This window comes from Oikopleura dioica, chromosome PAR (genome assembly GCF_907165135.1).
Source record: "Oikopleura dioica chromosome PAR, OKI2018_I68_1.0, whole genome shotgun sequence".
In the NCBI taxonomy this organism is placed as follows: Eukaryota; Metazoa; Chordata; class Appendicularia; order Copelata; family Oikopleuridae; genus Oikopleura; species Oikopleura dioica.
In genome coordinates this window covers 15,550,838-15,565,396 of record NC_137293.1, presented here as the reverse complement: position 1 = coordinate 15,565,396, position 14,559 = coordinate 15,550,838, and the positions used below count along the sequence as shown (strand labels likewise).

The window sequence follows — 14,559 nt, the reverse complement described above, 5'->3', positions numbered from 1 at the left end:
GCTTAATTTTCCTCACCTCTGGGTCTTCTTCCGCGATCATTCCCTTCAGCGCATTATCATCAAGGCCAAACTTGTTCATTTTCTTGAGAATCTCCTTGTAGTACTGGCTATCCACTTTATTTCCCGGCTTTGCTCTTCTATTCGCCACCGCTATATCCTTTGGAAGCTCCCAGATTCGATTGATTTGATGGAGCATCGCTAGGTCTCCTGGATTCAGAGACGAAAATTTGCGGAAAGCTTCTTTTGCTTCTTGCTTGTTTTTGGCGAGATATTCGGCCAAGCCAAGAACGTACCAAGCGTATGCATTTGAAGGCTGAAAATGATGTTTTCAGAGATAAAAAGAAAATGGCATCTTTTGGCCATTATTTACCGGTAATCGAAGGTAACGTTACAGCTTATTATCTATTCAATCTATGCAGTCACCTTTGTTGCAAACTACTGCAAATTCAAGAGCAAGTTTACCTCATATTCAGCGATCTCAGTTGCCTTCTCGCGGGCAAAGTCGATAACTTCTTTGCGCATATCTTCTGGGTAACGATACGGGTACTTGGGACTGGGCACTTGGCGGAGGTAATCGAGAATATGGTAGATCTGTTATTCGGTTCTTTTGATGTCTAGTCGACAATCTTGAGAAAGGCCCCTTTCATGCAAAAGACTTGCTCCAAGACATTTTCAGCAATCACGTGATCATGCTCCGTATTCTCACAGTTCTAGAATTTCTGCAATAATCACCAACTGATAAGGATAGAGAAAGAACCGTTCCTTGAGGATAAACGCTGTAACATTTCCCGGTTCCTTGGCCGTTAAATTGTGCAACTGCTGATAACATCCTTTCAAGTCAAATTTTCTCAAAGCAATTAGCGCCTTCTTTACTTCTGTCTGATCTTGAATCGGCCCTCCGCTCAGCACTTTCTTCTTGCTCTTCATTTTTAGTGAAAATGAAAGTTGCCGTCTCCTAACTCAGAATATTCTCAGAGAAAGATTTGGGATTCTAATTGGGCGCGGAGATGAATGAAATGAGAAAGTGGCCAATAGCGGCGCGAGAAAGGAGGGAAAGAGAGATTCAGAAGAGTAAGAGCAAAACCGTAATTTTGATTTTTCTACAAATTAACTGTTCCTAGAATAATTAACGGAGACATAGAATCCAGTTGAATATTATGTTTAGCAAAAAAGGGTTAATTTTGATCAATTAAAACTGTTTTCAACCTTTTTTATCGCAAAAATCGTGTAAACCCGTAATTATTTTTACTGATAAGATATCTGAATGCCTTGGCTGAATATTTAATTCAATATTTTCTTCAGAAAAATGGCGGATGCAACGTCGAGAAGAGCTCTAAAAGAAATCCGCTCGACTTGTGGGAATAACATCTGTTTCGAGTGCGGCAAGCTCAATCCTCAATGGGTCTCTGTAACTTACGGGTAAGCTATTACAGTTGGTCGAGACTAACTAAGCTCTTTTCAGAATCTGGGTCTGCGTAGAATGCTCTGGAAAACACCGACTCTTGGGCCTCCATCTTTCTCAAATCAAATCGATCACGATGGACAAGTGGACAGAAAAAGAAGTCCAAAAAGTCAGAGCAGGAGGAAATTCGAATTTCAAAGAGTTCCTCGAAGCCCACGACGATTACGTTGCAGAATGGACGATTGAAGAAAAGTATAACTCAATGGTGCATTTTCATTTCTTTTTTCATCGAGTTTAACCAAGTTTCTGTTCAGTTGGCTGCGTTGTACAGAGATAAAGTAACAATCGAAGCAACTGGCGAAATCTGGATCGAAGAAGAAAGCCCCATTTTCATCAATTCAAAGCCAACTACAAAATCTTCCGATACAATTTCCTCACAGCTCTCGGAGATCTCGTTGACAGATGCGAACGATCCGACAGAACAGAGAATACCGAGGGATGCTAAACCAGCAGAAGTCAAGGTCGTGGAAGTTGAGGCAGAAGAAGAGCTTGATACTTTTTCGAGACTGGGGCAGGGGCTGTCTCTTGCTTCTGGCTTTATGAAGAGCACGGCAGAAATGGCAAAGGCAGAGCTCAGCGAATTCAAGGTCAGATTTTCCCTCCTTGTGGCTGTCTGGATGAATCCTTTTAGGAGCAAAACGAAAGCCTGGACAAAACGAAGCAAAACATTTCCAACACACTTTCCAGCTGGAGCTGCTGGGCTTCCAACACGCTCAACAAAGTATCCGATACTCTCGTCGACGGCCTCTCAAATGGCGACGAAAAGAAAGAGGAAGTTCCGCAGTCTTCTTTTTGGTCCGGTTTTGGGCAGAAACGACCTCCGCCAATGTGTATGTCGGTTCAGGTGAGTTCGGAAAGACAGCCTTCTTGATTAAAACTGGCTATTTAGTGTTACTCTGTTGAGGTAAATTAAAAATTGATTAAAAGTTGTATGCACAAAATAACATGTAACATCAAGTACCAAGTAGTGGCATCTCTCATCAAGTCATTTTTATGTTTTCCCAGTTTTATTCCTAGTTTATAAAACAGTCTTTTCTTTTGCATGAAACATGCAGACTTTAAAACACCTCATCATCAAGTAATCATCAGAATATCATGCACTGTTTTAAAACCCGTTTTCAGACGATTTCGGATAATGAAGAGTAAGATTGACAAAAACAGCTGTTTCCAGTTTCCAAAAAATCAAAACCAAATCTGCATCCTTGCCATTTCCATTCAAAGTTTACCATTCTTGTTCAATTTTCTGCAATACTTTTTTCTCCAAACTTCATGTTTTTTCTAAATCTTGTGTTTGTTCTTCTCCCTCTTTCAAGTTCAACATTTTATATCTATTCTGCTACTCTTTTCAACCATTCTTTTTGTCCAGATTGAGCAGCGATGCCCAAGAATAAAGGAAAGGGAGGAAAGAACCGTCGTCGAGGAAAGAACGAGAATGAGGGAGCCAAGCGAGAGCTTATTTTGAAAGAGGAAGGACAGGAATATGCCCAGGTTCGTCAAGGGGTAGATAAAGAAGCTTTGATTGCTCGATTTAGGTGTTGAAAATGTTGGGAAACGGGCGACTGGAGGCAATGTGCTTTGACGGAACAAAGCGACTTGCGCACATTCGGGGCAAGCTCAGAAAGCGACAATGGATCAACACTTCTGGTAAGCATCATCTCTTCTATGCTGATAGTAACGAGTTTTAGATATCATTCTGGTGGGTCTCCGAGATTACCAAGACGCAAAGGCTGATGTGATCATGAAGTACAACTCTGATGAAGCTCGACGACTCAAGAACATGGGCCACCTTCCTGAGTCCGTTAATGTAAGATTCCTCCTGGATGTTCCTGTATTTCCATCGCGTCTTTTCAGGTTGTCGACGGAAACGAGGTTGAAGACGACATCTTCTTCGACAACGAGTCGGACGAGGACTCTGGAGATGAAATTGCCCCACAGCCCTACCAGCCCGTTATCAGGTAGAATTCACCCCTCCCTTTCAATTCTAAGCCCTTCCATAGCAGTGAAAGCGAGAGCGATGACAGTGATGAAAGTGACTAAACGGCAAAGGAAGATCAAATCGACGCCCTTTTCTCCTTCCTTCTCAAACTCTCCTCTTAGAAGAAAAACCGGTTCTTTGGATCGCTTTTCTCGTGCAAAATCTAAACTTTTTAACTTAAAAAAGCCGCTAGGAAAAATTCAACTGAAATTCTTGAAATTCTACTCCTACATGCTTGGACTTTATTGGCTCATTAGTATCTTATGACAATTACTGTTGCTCAAAAAATACTGTTTATCTGCTAAAATAGTTTCAAGCCTTCTCTAGTCTCTACAAAATTAGCATGTTCCCTGTATTACCGCGGTAATACGGGATTGTGACCTTGCTGTTTTTGATTGTTGTAGCATCTTGTCAATCGAAATCGTCAAATCGAAAAAATCACCAAAATAATTTAAGGATATAGCCTTGAATATTGAACTTTCGTAGCGCCGAATCCCTATTACGAATTTATTCATTTTTCAAAGAAACTCTACCTAAAATCTAGCGTAGAATTCGAAAAAACCCTTATTTTTAGTACTTTCTATGGTGTTTGTACCTAAAAATCGACTTCAAAATATAACAGACCGTCGTTCTCTGAAAAATTCCATTAAAAAGGTAAATCTGGATTGATGATATGAAAGACTGAAGCCTTATCTCCAATCTAGCGGTGGATTTTATAAAAATATTGAAGATTACGGCTTCTAGTAACTGGTTTATGATTGTACTCAGAAATGAAGAGTGGCGCGCGCTGCCAATCAGAGCGAGGGGAGAATCTCAGTAAGATTTCGTTCAAGCTGTCGACAAAATTTCTCGTGTAAAATCGGATGAGCGATGGCTGAGTGAGATTTTCCCCTCGCTCTCATTGGCTGCGCGCGCCACTCTCCATTTCGGAGTACAATCAAAAACCAGTTCCTAGAAGCCGTAATCTTCAATATTTTTACAAAATCCACCGCTAGATTGGAGATAAGGCTTCAATCTTTCATATCATCAATCCAGATTTACCTTTTTAATGAAAATTTTCAGAGAACGACGGTCTGTTATATTTTGAAGTCGATTTTTAGGTACTTAAACCCTAGAAAGTACTGAAAAAAAGTCATTTTCGAAATCAACGATGAATTTTAGGTAGGGTAATTTGAAAAATGAATGAATTCGTAACAGGGATTCGGGTGTACGAAAGTTCAATATTCAAGGCTATATCCTTAACCATCCTTTTACGTGAAAACGCTCTAGGCGTGTGAATCTGTCAAAAGAATCCCCGTAACTAAACTACCAATAAACCAAAAGTTCAAACTCAATGATCGTCTTTAGAGAAAAAACCATGTTGCTTTGAATATCAAAAAAGTTGAGTTGATTTATCAACTTGAAAGTTAACTTGAAATCGTCGAAAAAGATGAAGCTGAATTTGGGCTATTTTGATTTGTCCAAGGAAAGAGTCTTGCAATAAATTCAGGAACCTAACACTCAGCGAATCCGTTCGAGAGATGCAACTTGGAGTTCCCAATCAATAAAATCTTAATTTCATATTAAATTCGATAAAACTTCCTGTTTGAGCTTTCCCAAGACTCCAAAAACAAGGAAACGCTGCCTGAATGCCCTGAAAGCGGCCTTCCAGTATGCCTGACGTCCACAAAAATCGTCGGCCGAGGCGAGTATCTCAAAAAGCTGCGCCATGCGAATTTGCAATCGCTTGTTGACGTAGAATCATCTAATCAGGAACGAATTGTGTTTGTCAGCGAGATGCCTTCCCAGCCAAGCCTTTTTGAAGTGAATGGCAAACTGGGGAAGGATGAAAGGCTGCGATTTGCGCAGATGTTGTATTCGGCAATCGACTTTTTACACGGCAAGGGGCTGGTTCACGGTCAGGAAAGGGAGCGTAAAATGGCTCATTCGATCTTTTCGATGTGGAAGTCATGCATGAAAAGTAGACAGCGCTAAAGACTATCTGGACGCTATAAAAGGATGTTCATTATTGTTGCTTGAAATTTAAATCAAGTAGAAAATGCAGCTTTAGATATGAAACCAATCGTACTAATTTTTACATCACGGGTCTTCCAAACATGAAAGAGAAAAAATCTGCTCGGCGAGCAAAGCTCGCTTGGTTTTGCTTATTCGCCCGACTCTCTTAAAATATTCATTTTTGATAAAATGAAAACATTGTTCTTGAATTGATATTATCTGCCCTGTTTCTGTTGTTTCAAATGCTATTTGACAAATAGACCTTGTAATAAAATTAAAAATATTACAAACATCTTAAACCATTTATTCCCTGTCAAAAGTTAACAAATAAAACAGTCCATTACGATGTCAACTCTGACTCTCTCAAAATCTCTGAGTGGTTCGTTAATGCTTTGACGGATTTCGGCGATTTTGCTGGCATAAATTTCCGGCAATCGATCAAGTACTCGGCCCCAGAAGTGATAATTTCAAAACTACGCGATTCGGCGGCAATTGTTCATCCTTCAGATTCGGGTTTTTCAATCAACAAAAAGTTTGAAAGTTGAATTGAAATGCGTCTTGTTTTGGTTAGAAAATGAAGATCCGTACAATCAGCCGATATATTTTCCGCTGGCTTGATCCTATTCGAGGCCATCTTCGGATTAAAGCTGTGGAAAGACGACAAAGATATCAAGTCCCTCGTAAAAACGAAGCTCGCCCTTGCGAAACGCGGGCACGAAGCCAGCTCAGTAGCAGGTGCCCTCACTCAGACCCTTGGCGTCGGCAAAACCTTTGAAGAACTCGACCCAGCGTTGAGAAAAATACTAGAAATTACCACCAGGTGAGGAGGTTGCTGATCATCCGGGGTTTATCCGGCTGTCTTTTTTTGATGAGAAATATTTTTTTTTGAGCAAAGAGGGATCAAATTCAATTTCGCGGAGGAAAATTGATATCAATTATTTTCATTTTCCGGGGACGTTTTCATGGTTTTCGCAAATTATGATTTTCAATTTGTAAAAGTGGGATTTTCTGCCAAATTCTCATCCTGGGTTTGTCAACTTATGAAGAAACCTGAGTGAGGGTCCTGAAAAAGCTTCAAATTGACACTTGATTAGATATTTTTCAGGACCCTGACTCAGGTTTCCAAACAGGTTGTCGAGCCCAGATTCTCCTCGATAGTTGGTCAATTAACTCCTCGCTAAACCCTTATAAAACAATCATCACTAGTTGCCCCTACTGCCAGTCGAGGTCAATCATCCATGTGGCCAATCTTACTTGGGGCACTAACTTGCCAAAACAACCTTTTTTCGGCTACAGGCTGTGATTTATTATTGCTCCCATTTTTTTTTATTTTTCCGCGCCAGACAGGGAAAAAATCGGGACGGGCGACAAGGACGCCCAGCGGCGGCATTTTGCGCAGTGAAGCGGGCGCGTAGTAAAGCACCTCTGCCTTGCGGCGTAGTATTTTCTATTTTTTGGCGCAGCTTGGAGTTTCAAGCTGATGACTAAACCCTGAATGGACCGCGGCCACTTTTGCGCACTAGAGCAGAGAACAATGCTTTTTTGAATAATTTCAGAGAGATTTTATGCCCAGTTATTCAAGAGATTACCCAGGAAGTCGCCCAAGAAAATCTGATGTCTGTACGTATGAAAAATCGAATGAAAGAGTTTTACATAATGCATACCGGTTGGTTCCACGGTTTTTCAAATTATCAATATTGAGTTCCAAGATTTTTATTAACAAAAATGTCTTTAAATAGTGAATATATCGAAAGGACTTTCGTTGGATTATCAAAAGTCATTCATTTTGGTTAGTAACAATAAGTGGCTTACTTCTCCAAAACAAAAGTCTGGCAATCTAGTCCTTGTGACATTGGCACACGACCACGGTCAATTATTTGATGAATTTTCTTTTTGGCCCTTATTAAACAAATAAAGATGGCGAAGGGAATGTCTTGTTATTTCGAGGAATTACCGAATTATCGTGTTTTTATAAACAAAGATAGACTTGATTTTTTAACAACTGGTTGTTTTGTTCTTGAAACAACAAAACCGCAATTAACCAGTTTTAACCAAGTCATTCAGGGAGAGGATAAATTACAGTGTTTCCCTTTTTTAACCATAAGTTAACAATAAAAATGTCTGTAAAAATCGGGTGCTTATGATGCTGGCACGGGAAAAATACACATAGAAGCGAGCATATTTGGTCTAGTCATCATTCTTCTTTACACACGCTTTCTTTCGCAGAGCAAATAACTCACGGTCCTGGTGCTCAAGACCATGGCTGTTCACAAGGCCTCGCGGGTCTTTTGTTATCGAGAATAATTAAAAAAAAGAGAAAGACGCTACTCTTCTTTTTGCACGAAAAGTGTCGTAAAACAACGATAAAAATTATAACGCTCCACTCATCTTTTTATTATTCAGTCATCGACCCAGAGATCGCCCATCAGCTGCCGAAGTTTTGGAGCTACTGAAATGCCCGAAGAGCGAATTTCCGGAAATAAACCTGTTTTCGAACGTTTCCAACGTCGCCATTCCAGAGAACCATTCACTCAGAGATATCATAGAAGCACTGGGGCATAATGATGCTTATTATTTTTGGAGGCTTTCTTCTAATGGACTCAACAGGTTAGTTTTCCGGGTGAAATTAAGATAGTAGCTTGACCCTTAAAATTGGCTAACAAGGGTTGTTTTCAAAAGCGTTTTTTCGCATAACCGGTAATTCCAGTCAACCCCGCGATAATACAAATTACTGGGTGTTGCTGCGTTCTAATGATTAATTTAACAAATCTGATAAGCTTTATTCTGTGAGAACGCCTCCCCGCCGCGCCGGCAATGGCGAAAAGGGCAATCTTTTAGAAAAAAATCGATTCCTTTTCGAAAATATCTAAAAAAATAAGTTGAGACCCCCCTTCGGGCAGCGCGTGTCGCATTAAAAATTGTAGTTTTGATAGAAGTGATAGGGATCCTCTTGAAAAGGTGACGATTAGACTTCTTAACCGGGGATTTTTAGCGAGCTGGAGCGAAGCGGATTGATCCAAAAAACTGTCGGGATTTCGAAAGTCGGGCTCATCCCTTCTACGCACGCAAGTGGCGGAGACAATGGACAAGGATCCGGGGAGGAAAACTCGCATAAACAGGTAATTTGACTTCCCCGGGATAATTAGGGATGAAAGAAGCGGCAAATTATGGCATAATAACGCTAATTAAATTTCCCCCTGAAATCAAGGAAGACTTAGGATTTTGATACTGCAGACAGAACTCATGAAGTCTCCAAATCGATGTTTAAACAAAACGCTAATTCCCGAAAGTGTTAACAAAATATTTGCTGAGTAAACGGAGCACACTCATTTTCCTTTTTATCACTTTTCAAGCGAAACGACCTGTCCAATGAAATCAGGTCGTTTCGATTCTGCTTCCGGGACTAATAAAAGGATGTTGTCAAGAATGATACGCTCTGAATTATGAATTGATTATTATTTGTTCATCGAGAGAGACTTTCGAGGGCTTGAGCATATTTATCTGTCAAATAATCCCGTTTTTTCTCAGACGGAAATCGATCTCACCGTGTTGGAGGGCACGCTTCAGTCAGTCGACACAATCGCCGCCAATCCCGTAATTTCAATCGATATTGACCAGTCTAAACTCTCGCCAACCCTTCGCCAGATCAACGAAGAACGACGACTGCCTCTTTCAATCCGAGAGTCGTCGATAATCTACCAGTTCTCGAGGACTTTGATCTACCGACGCCTTTTGTCCGGATACCCTCATACGCTCGAGAGGATCATTCAAGAGGCCAAGTTAGGGTTTTTTAATTATGAATTTTAATTTCCCCATCAAACGGGCGCTTTCAATCTTTTAAATTTCCGTTGTCGTTTGATCTTTGTGAGGCCGACTTCATTAGCAAAAAATAACAACAAATCCAAATGAAGATTGATATCCCGCCAAATTTGAGAAGCAATGTTTGGAGCGCTCTTTTGGAAGTTTCCGGCGACACGCGAGAAATGTACAAGCGCATCAACAAATGCGCAATCAGAGAGACTGACAGGCAAATCGATGTGGACATCCCGCGATGTCATCAATATCTGGAAGTGATTGCCAGTCCTGAGGGTGCCCGGAAGCTCAAGCGTGTGATCAAAGCCTGGCTTGTTACCAACCCGGGGCTGACTTATTGGCAAGGACTGGACTCTCTTACTGTGCCTTTTGTAGTCCTGCATTACGACCGCGAGGATTTGGCATATGCAAGCATGTCGAATTTCATTCCGAAGTACTTGAATGGTCTTTTCCAGCGAGACAACGCGGCTGTCATTCAGGAAAGTGTTGTTAAAATTATTCTTGAATAGTCTTCTATGTTTTTAATTTTACGTAATGATTGACAACTCGAAAACAGGAGTACCTCGCTGTTTTCCAGCAGCTGATCTGCCATCACGACCCGGAACTAGCCAACCACTTACTCGATATGGACGGTCAGGCGTTCGTGCCAGATCTGTACGCCATCCCGTGGTTCCTCACAATGTTTTCACACGTCTTCCCCATCAAGAAGATCTTCCATCTCTGGGATAAACTGCTGGTTTATGATTCATCGCTGCCGCTGTTTATTGCAGTTGCAATCATGCTCCGCCTGAAAAGACAGCTGATGACATTCAGCTTTAACGACTGCATCTTGTCATTCTCAGGTTTGTCACGTGATGATTTTTTTTCAATAACATTTTCATTATTGAATAGATATGCCGGATATAGACGTAGACGACATTGTCACACAAAGTACAATTCTCCACCGAGACACTCCTCTAAGCTGCTCTTATCGAGTTCACCAGCCGGACTTTGAAGATACCTCGCTTCTGTCTATTCACAAAGAAGACATAGACCTCCAAGCTCGGCGAATGGAGCGTCTACCGATCATTTCGTTATCAGATGTCTGCCGAATGAACAGAATCAGGTCATCAACTTTCATTGGCAATTTCACTGGCGAAGAGTTCGAAATCGTCGATGACATTGAAAGCATCGGATCAGTAGAGCGGCTACTGATTGTCGATTGTCGCCCAGAAGAGGAATTCAATACTGGAACGCTACCTGGTGCAATAAATTTGCCTGCAGAAAGCTCTTTCGAAGATCCAACAGCTGAAATTCCGAACCCAAGTCTGCGCCCCTCTCTTTCGAGCATAAAACTCATCTCCTCGCGTGGAAACAGGATCATCGTCGTCGCTGGAAAAGATACGCGCAGTGGGCAGGCCTTTGCCGAGCGGCTTCTCTCCCTTGGCTATCCGAAGCTTACCGTTCTTCATGGAGGCTTCGACCTTCTTTCTTCCCTTGGAGCTACTTTGGAGCTTCCAAGTCTACGCGAAGAAACATAAAAACACCCACCATCTTTTCTTTATAGAAAACTCTTCTAAGTTTCAAATTATTCATTCCCATTTTCTTCATACCTTTTCTTATTCTAACGTATTTCTTCTGCCGGATTCTTGCAATCAATTCTTCATGAAATCAACCTTCCTTATTCCCTCTTTTTCAGATTAGTTGATATCGGACCTTTCAAAATGGTGTTTATTAATAAAGAAGAGGCAGCGAGCTTTCTTCTCTCAAGAAGTAGACGAGCAAACACGGGAATGGAAGAATTCGGCGAGGGGAATCTTGAGCAAGAGTGCTTGGAGGAAGTTTGCAACTACGAGGAAGCGCGGGAAATCTTCGAGTTAGATGTCATCGGTCTCAACAAATTTTGGCCAAACTACATCAATCCTACAACGACGACTACTACGACAACAACAACCAGAGCCCCAGAAACAGATTTTTTGGATAGGGCCTACAGCCCCGATAATGCCAGTGGAGCAACACTTCGAATTTGGCCGATCATTGTGATCATTCTCAGCGCTGGACTTATCATCGGCGTCTTATATTTCTGCTGGAGAAAGCGGCGAAACAATCAGAACAAAAAAGAAAAGGGCCAAGGAGAAACAAACGATCTTCTGGCTAACCATGGGCATGTAGATGTAATGGGGCATTCAGCGAATGGAACTTTCGGGAGATTTGAAGTTGGACTCAAGCCAATTGTTCATAGGTACACTCTCGTAAAGGCTCTTGAATTGGCGATAAAAACTTTACTAGCTCTTCAAGCAGATCCCAGTCGACTCAACAATCAAATTCCTCTACTGGAAATAGTGGCCCACCACCTCCGTACATGGATCAACGATCCGACTCTCTTATCAGCGCTGCTTCTCGATCTCAATATATCATTCAAGATCCAAAACTCGCGAGGTACCGAATTGAATGATGAAATTTTTTTCAACCTTCTTTTAGGGACGTGAAATCCTGCCTGATCGATCGAAAGAAAGTGACCATCGGCGAACTCCTAAAAGAGGGAAATTTCGGAGCGGTTTACAGAGGAACTTTGATCAATCATGGTCGAAAACAGGCGATCGCGATCAAATCCCTGAAGTGCGTCACGGACAGTTCCAGCTTTGAATCCTTCATGCGCGAGGGAGTACTGATGAAAGGTAATTTCCATTGCGCAAGTATTCCGACTCGAGAATTTGGAATGATAATTGTTTCGCCAGACGAATATATTAAAACGGTATTCAGAATTCAATCATCCGCACGTGTTGAGCTTGATCGGAGTCTGTGAGGGCGACCAATCTCCGATGCTTCTTCTTCCATTTTGCGAAAAGGGCGATCTCCGTGCCTATCTTCGCGATCCTAAAATCGTCGTCACCGTTTCCAACCTCGTCAAGTTCTGCCAAGAGATTTGCGATGGAATGGCGTACCTGGCTTCGCGAAAATTCGTCCACCGAGATCTCGCCGCCCGAAACTGCATGGTCGACAGTAAATGCAGCATCAAAGTCTCTGATTTCGGCCTTTCCCGCGTTTTCGCAAACGAACGCGATTACTACAGGTGAGGAATTTGCTCATTTGAACTTTTTTCGATGATTCGATTCATTCTAGAGCGCAATCGACGATTGAACTTCCGCTCAAGTGGATGGCCCCGGAAAGTATAAAGTACAACTATTACAAGTAAGTGATTAACTAGCACCTCGTTAAATTTGTCATATATTTAAAGCTAGAATTATGAGCACCTGTCTGCCACAGCATTGCGCTTTTTGTTTTGTGCTTTTCTAACTGGAAAATTTTCAGCGAAAAAACGGACGTCTGGTCGTTTGGAATCACGTGCTGGGAAGTGTTCTCCAGAGCTGTCATTCCATACCCAACTGTCGAAGCTCAAAACATCCTCACTTACCTCGACTCGGGGAAGCGACTGGCCAAGCCGCCCCACTGCCCCGATGAAATTTACCAAATGATGAACGAGTGCTGGAGCGAGAAGGGCGAAGATCGACCGACTTTCAGAGAAATCAAGCCGATCTTTGATGCAATTCTCGGCCGCGCCCAAGTGCCAGAAAGACAGAAGAATCGATACTCAGAGCCTCCTAAAACATACGGAAAAGCAAAAGCAGTAGGAAGAAGTAATACAGAACGACCGCCGTCGGCAAGCCCGTATGATAGACATCAGGGCTCGTTCCAGACGCAAAATGGCTTTAGAAGCGTCGACAGACGAGAACAGAGACCTCGGCCAAAGGAGAGGACTCTCAGATAAGGTAGTAAAATTTATATAACTCCAGCCCTTATTAATTTTCTTTTGTAGGTCATTAATTATTCAAGCTACCTCTGCCTTCCACAAAAATTGCTAAACTGATGATTACTTCTGTACATTTCTGTTCGCTCAAGTTCAACCGCTCCGTCCAACTTATCCTTTGTTTATATGCAGCTCATTGTGAAAAAATAATATTAAAGCTATCAAACCCTAAATATAAAAAAAAATGATTCAAATTGACCTCATTTGAACTCGGAAATTTATCTTTTTTTTTACCACCGCTTATATGCCTTTTCTAGCTTTTGTTTGTTCTATGCGGAAATTTTGAATAAGAAGAGATTAGGAAAATGTGATAAGAGCAGTGCCCAGGCTGGAGAGTGTGTGACGTAGAGGTGCAGAATTTACCAGACTAAGACGTGTTGACTTATGATTTGGGAATTGGTTAGCGCGTGGACAGAAACGGCCGTATTTCTTGTTCTAGTATTCTCGCTACCGGCCGTCAGCATTCTTAAATGCTCTCAACAGTGACAACAGATCAGATTTATGATGATTTGAACTTTGAATGATGGAGCGTTTTCCCGATAAAAGTCGATATTCTGATTATATTCAGACTAATCTTGGCACATAAATTTATCGAGTAATTCTTAATCATCCAATAATATTATGACTATGAAGTTGTTTTAAGCTATTCACGCCCTTATTTGTAAAATTGATTGAGTAGAGGACGTGCAAAAGTACCAGACTTTTACGTGGCTACTCAGGTGGTCTCGCTGTGCTGACCTGTGTGTGACAGTATGTCAACGGCATTACACGACAAGGCATAATCTTCACGTTCACCCCTTTTCTAGTAGAATCAAGTGATAGATCCTTGAGTTCAAAATTTATACTGATTTTTTACTGGAACTGGAAATTCAAGATGCGTCATTCTATGAATCGACTGAATCTTATGACTGTAATCTTTAGTATATTTGACGTTTGACACGTCATTTTAGGTAAATATAGCAGGACTCATAAGAGTGAATGAACTGTAGGAGTGACCAGAGGGTCATTTATGTATAAGATTACAGATAAAATGAGGAGGATTATTAGATGAAACTTGATCTAGTTGTCTCATAAATTCAAAGCTCTTGGTAGAGAGCTTATTTCATGTCGAATCGGGACGGCAATTTGCACCTTTTTTCGTCAACTGAAATATCTTCATCCTTTTATAACACTACAATAGGGTAATTTGTCAATACAGTTTCTACAGGTATATCACAGTAATAACTCAAACTGTGTAGCTAATTGCTCAATATATTTTGAATGTCAAGAAAACCACTCATACAGACTTGATTGATGTTTTAACGAGGCCAGGGCTGCTATTTTCCAAATCCTTTTCTTTCTTGTTTTTCCAGCATTGGGTAAATTTTAGCCGGGTTTTTTATGAGTTCAACTTGTCGCTCTTTTTGTATTTTTTACATTCCGCAAGTATTTCCTTCTTTTTTTTACCATAAACCTAACCCTTTCTGACTTTCAATTACTGTAATCAATTCAATTCTTATCCCCTGCTTCCTTTAATCCTTTCCTTCT

At 41.2% G+C, this 14,559-nt stretch overlaps 5 protein-coding genes across 6 annotated transcripts in view; all 5 read left to right on the top strand.

Moving 5' to 3' along the window:
• LOC145704818 (COP9 signalosome complex subunit 6-like) overlaps window positions 1-14,559 on the top strand; it is a 73,016-nt gene that overhangs the window by 52,343 nt on the left and 6,114 nt on the right. The gene's annotated exons all lie outside the window — the stretch shown is intronic.
• LOC145704817 (uncharacterized) lies at window positions 962-2,801 on the top strand. Of its 2 annotated transcripts, XM_081782286.1 has the most exons (7): window positions 962-1,071; window positions 1,303-1,419; window positions 1,463-1,667; window positions 1,717-2,049; window positions 2,094-2,306; window positions 2,352-2,366; window positions 2,585-2,801. In XM_081782286.1, the coding sequence occupies exons 2-7, from the start codon at window positions 1,307-1,309 to the stop codon at window positions 2,606-2,608; spliced, it is 903 nt and encodes a 300-aa protein (XP_081638412.1). In that variant the 5' UTR covers window positions 962-1,071; window positions 1,303-1,306; the 3' UTR covers window positions 2,609-2,801. The 2 variants fall into 2 exon arrangements, with proteins under 2 accessions (XP_081638412.1, XP_081638413.1); XM_081782287.1 differs by lacking the exon at window positions 2,352-2,366 and having other exon boundaries at window positions 963-1,071.
• LOC145704824 (eukaryotic translation initiation factor 1A, X-chromosomal-like) lies at window positions 2,796-3,994 on the top strand. Its single transcript, XM_081782295.1, has 5 exons — window positions 2,796-2,950; window positions 2,995-3,106; window positions 3,148-3,266; window positions 3,314-3,417; window positions 3,460-3,994. The coding sequence occupies exons 1-5, from the start codon at window positions 2,840-2,842 to the stop codon at window positions 3,497-3,499; spliced, it is 486 nt and encodes a 161-aa protein (XP_081638421.1). The 5' UTR covers window positions 2,796-2,839; the 3' UTR covers window positions 3,500-3,994.
• LOC145705470 (TBC domain-containing protein kinase-like protein) lies at window positions 5,490-10,899 on the top strand. Its single transcript, XM_081782949.1, is given in 9 exon segments — window positions 5,490-5,501; window positions 5,753-5,933; window positions 6,021-6,252; window positions 7,836-8,039; window positions 8,425-8,551; window positions 8,961-9,211; window positions 9,316-9,730; window positions 9,805-10,087; window positions 10,137-10,899. Coding segments are annotated over 9 exon segments (2,334 nt in total). The 3' UTR covers window positions 10,766-10,899.
• On the top strand, window positions 10,897-13,625 carry LOC145705683 (hepatocyte growth factor receptor-like). The gene is made up of 7 exons (XM_081783171.1): window positions 10,897-11,466; window positions 11,514-11,663; window positions 11,706-11,902; window positions 11,988-12,297; window positions 12,348-12,416; window positions 12,537-12,994; window positions 13,042-13,625. The coding sequence occupies exons 1-6, from the start codon at window positions 10,949-10,951 to the stop codon at window positions 12,991-12,993; spliced, it is 1,701 nt and encodes a 566-aa protein (XP_081639297.1). The 5' UTR covers window positions 10,897-10,948; the 3' UTR covers window position 12,994; window positions 13,042-13,625.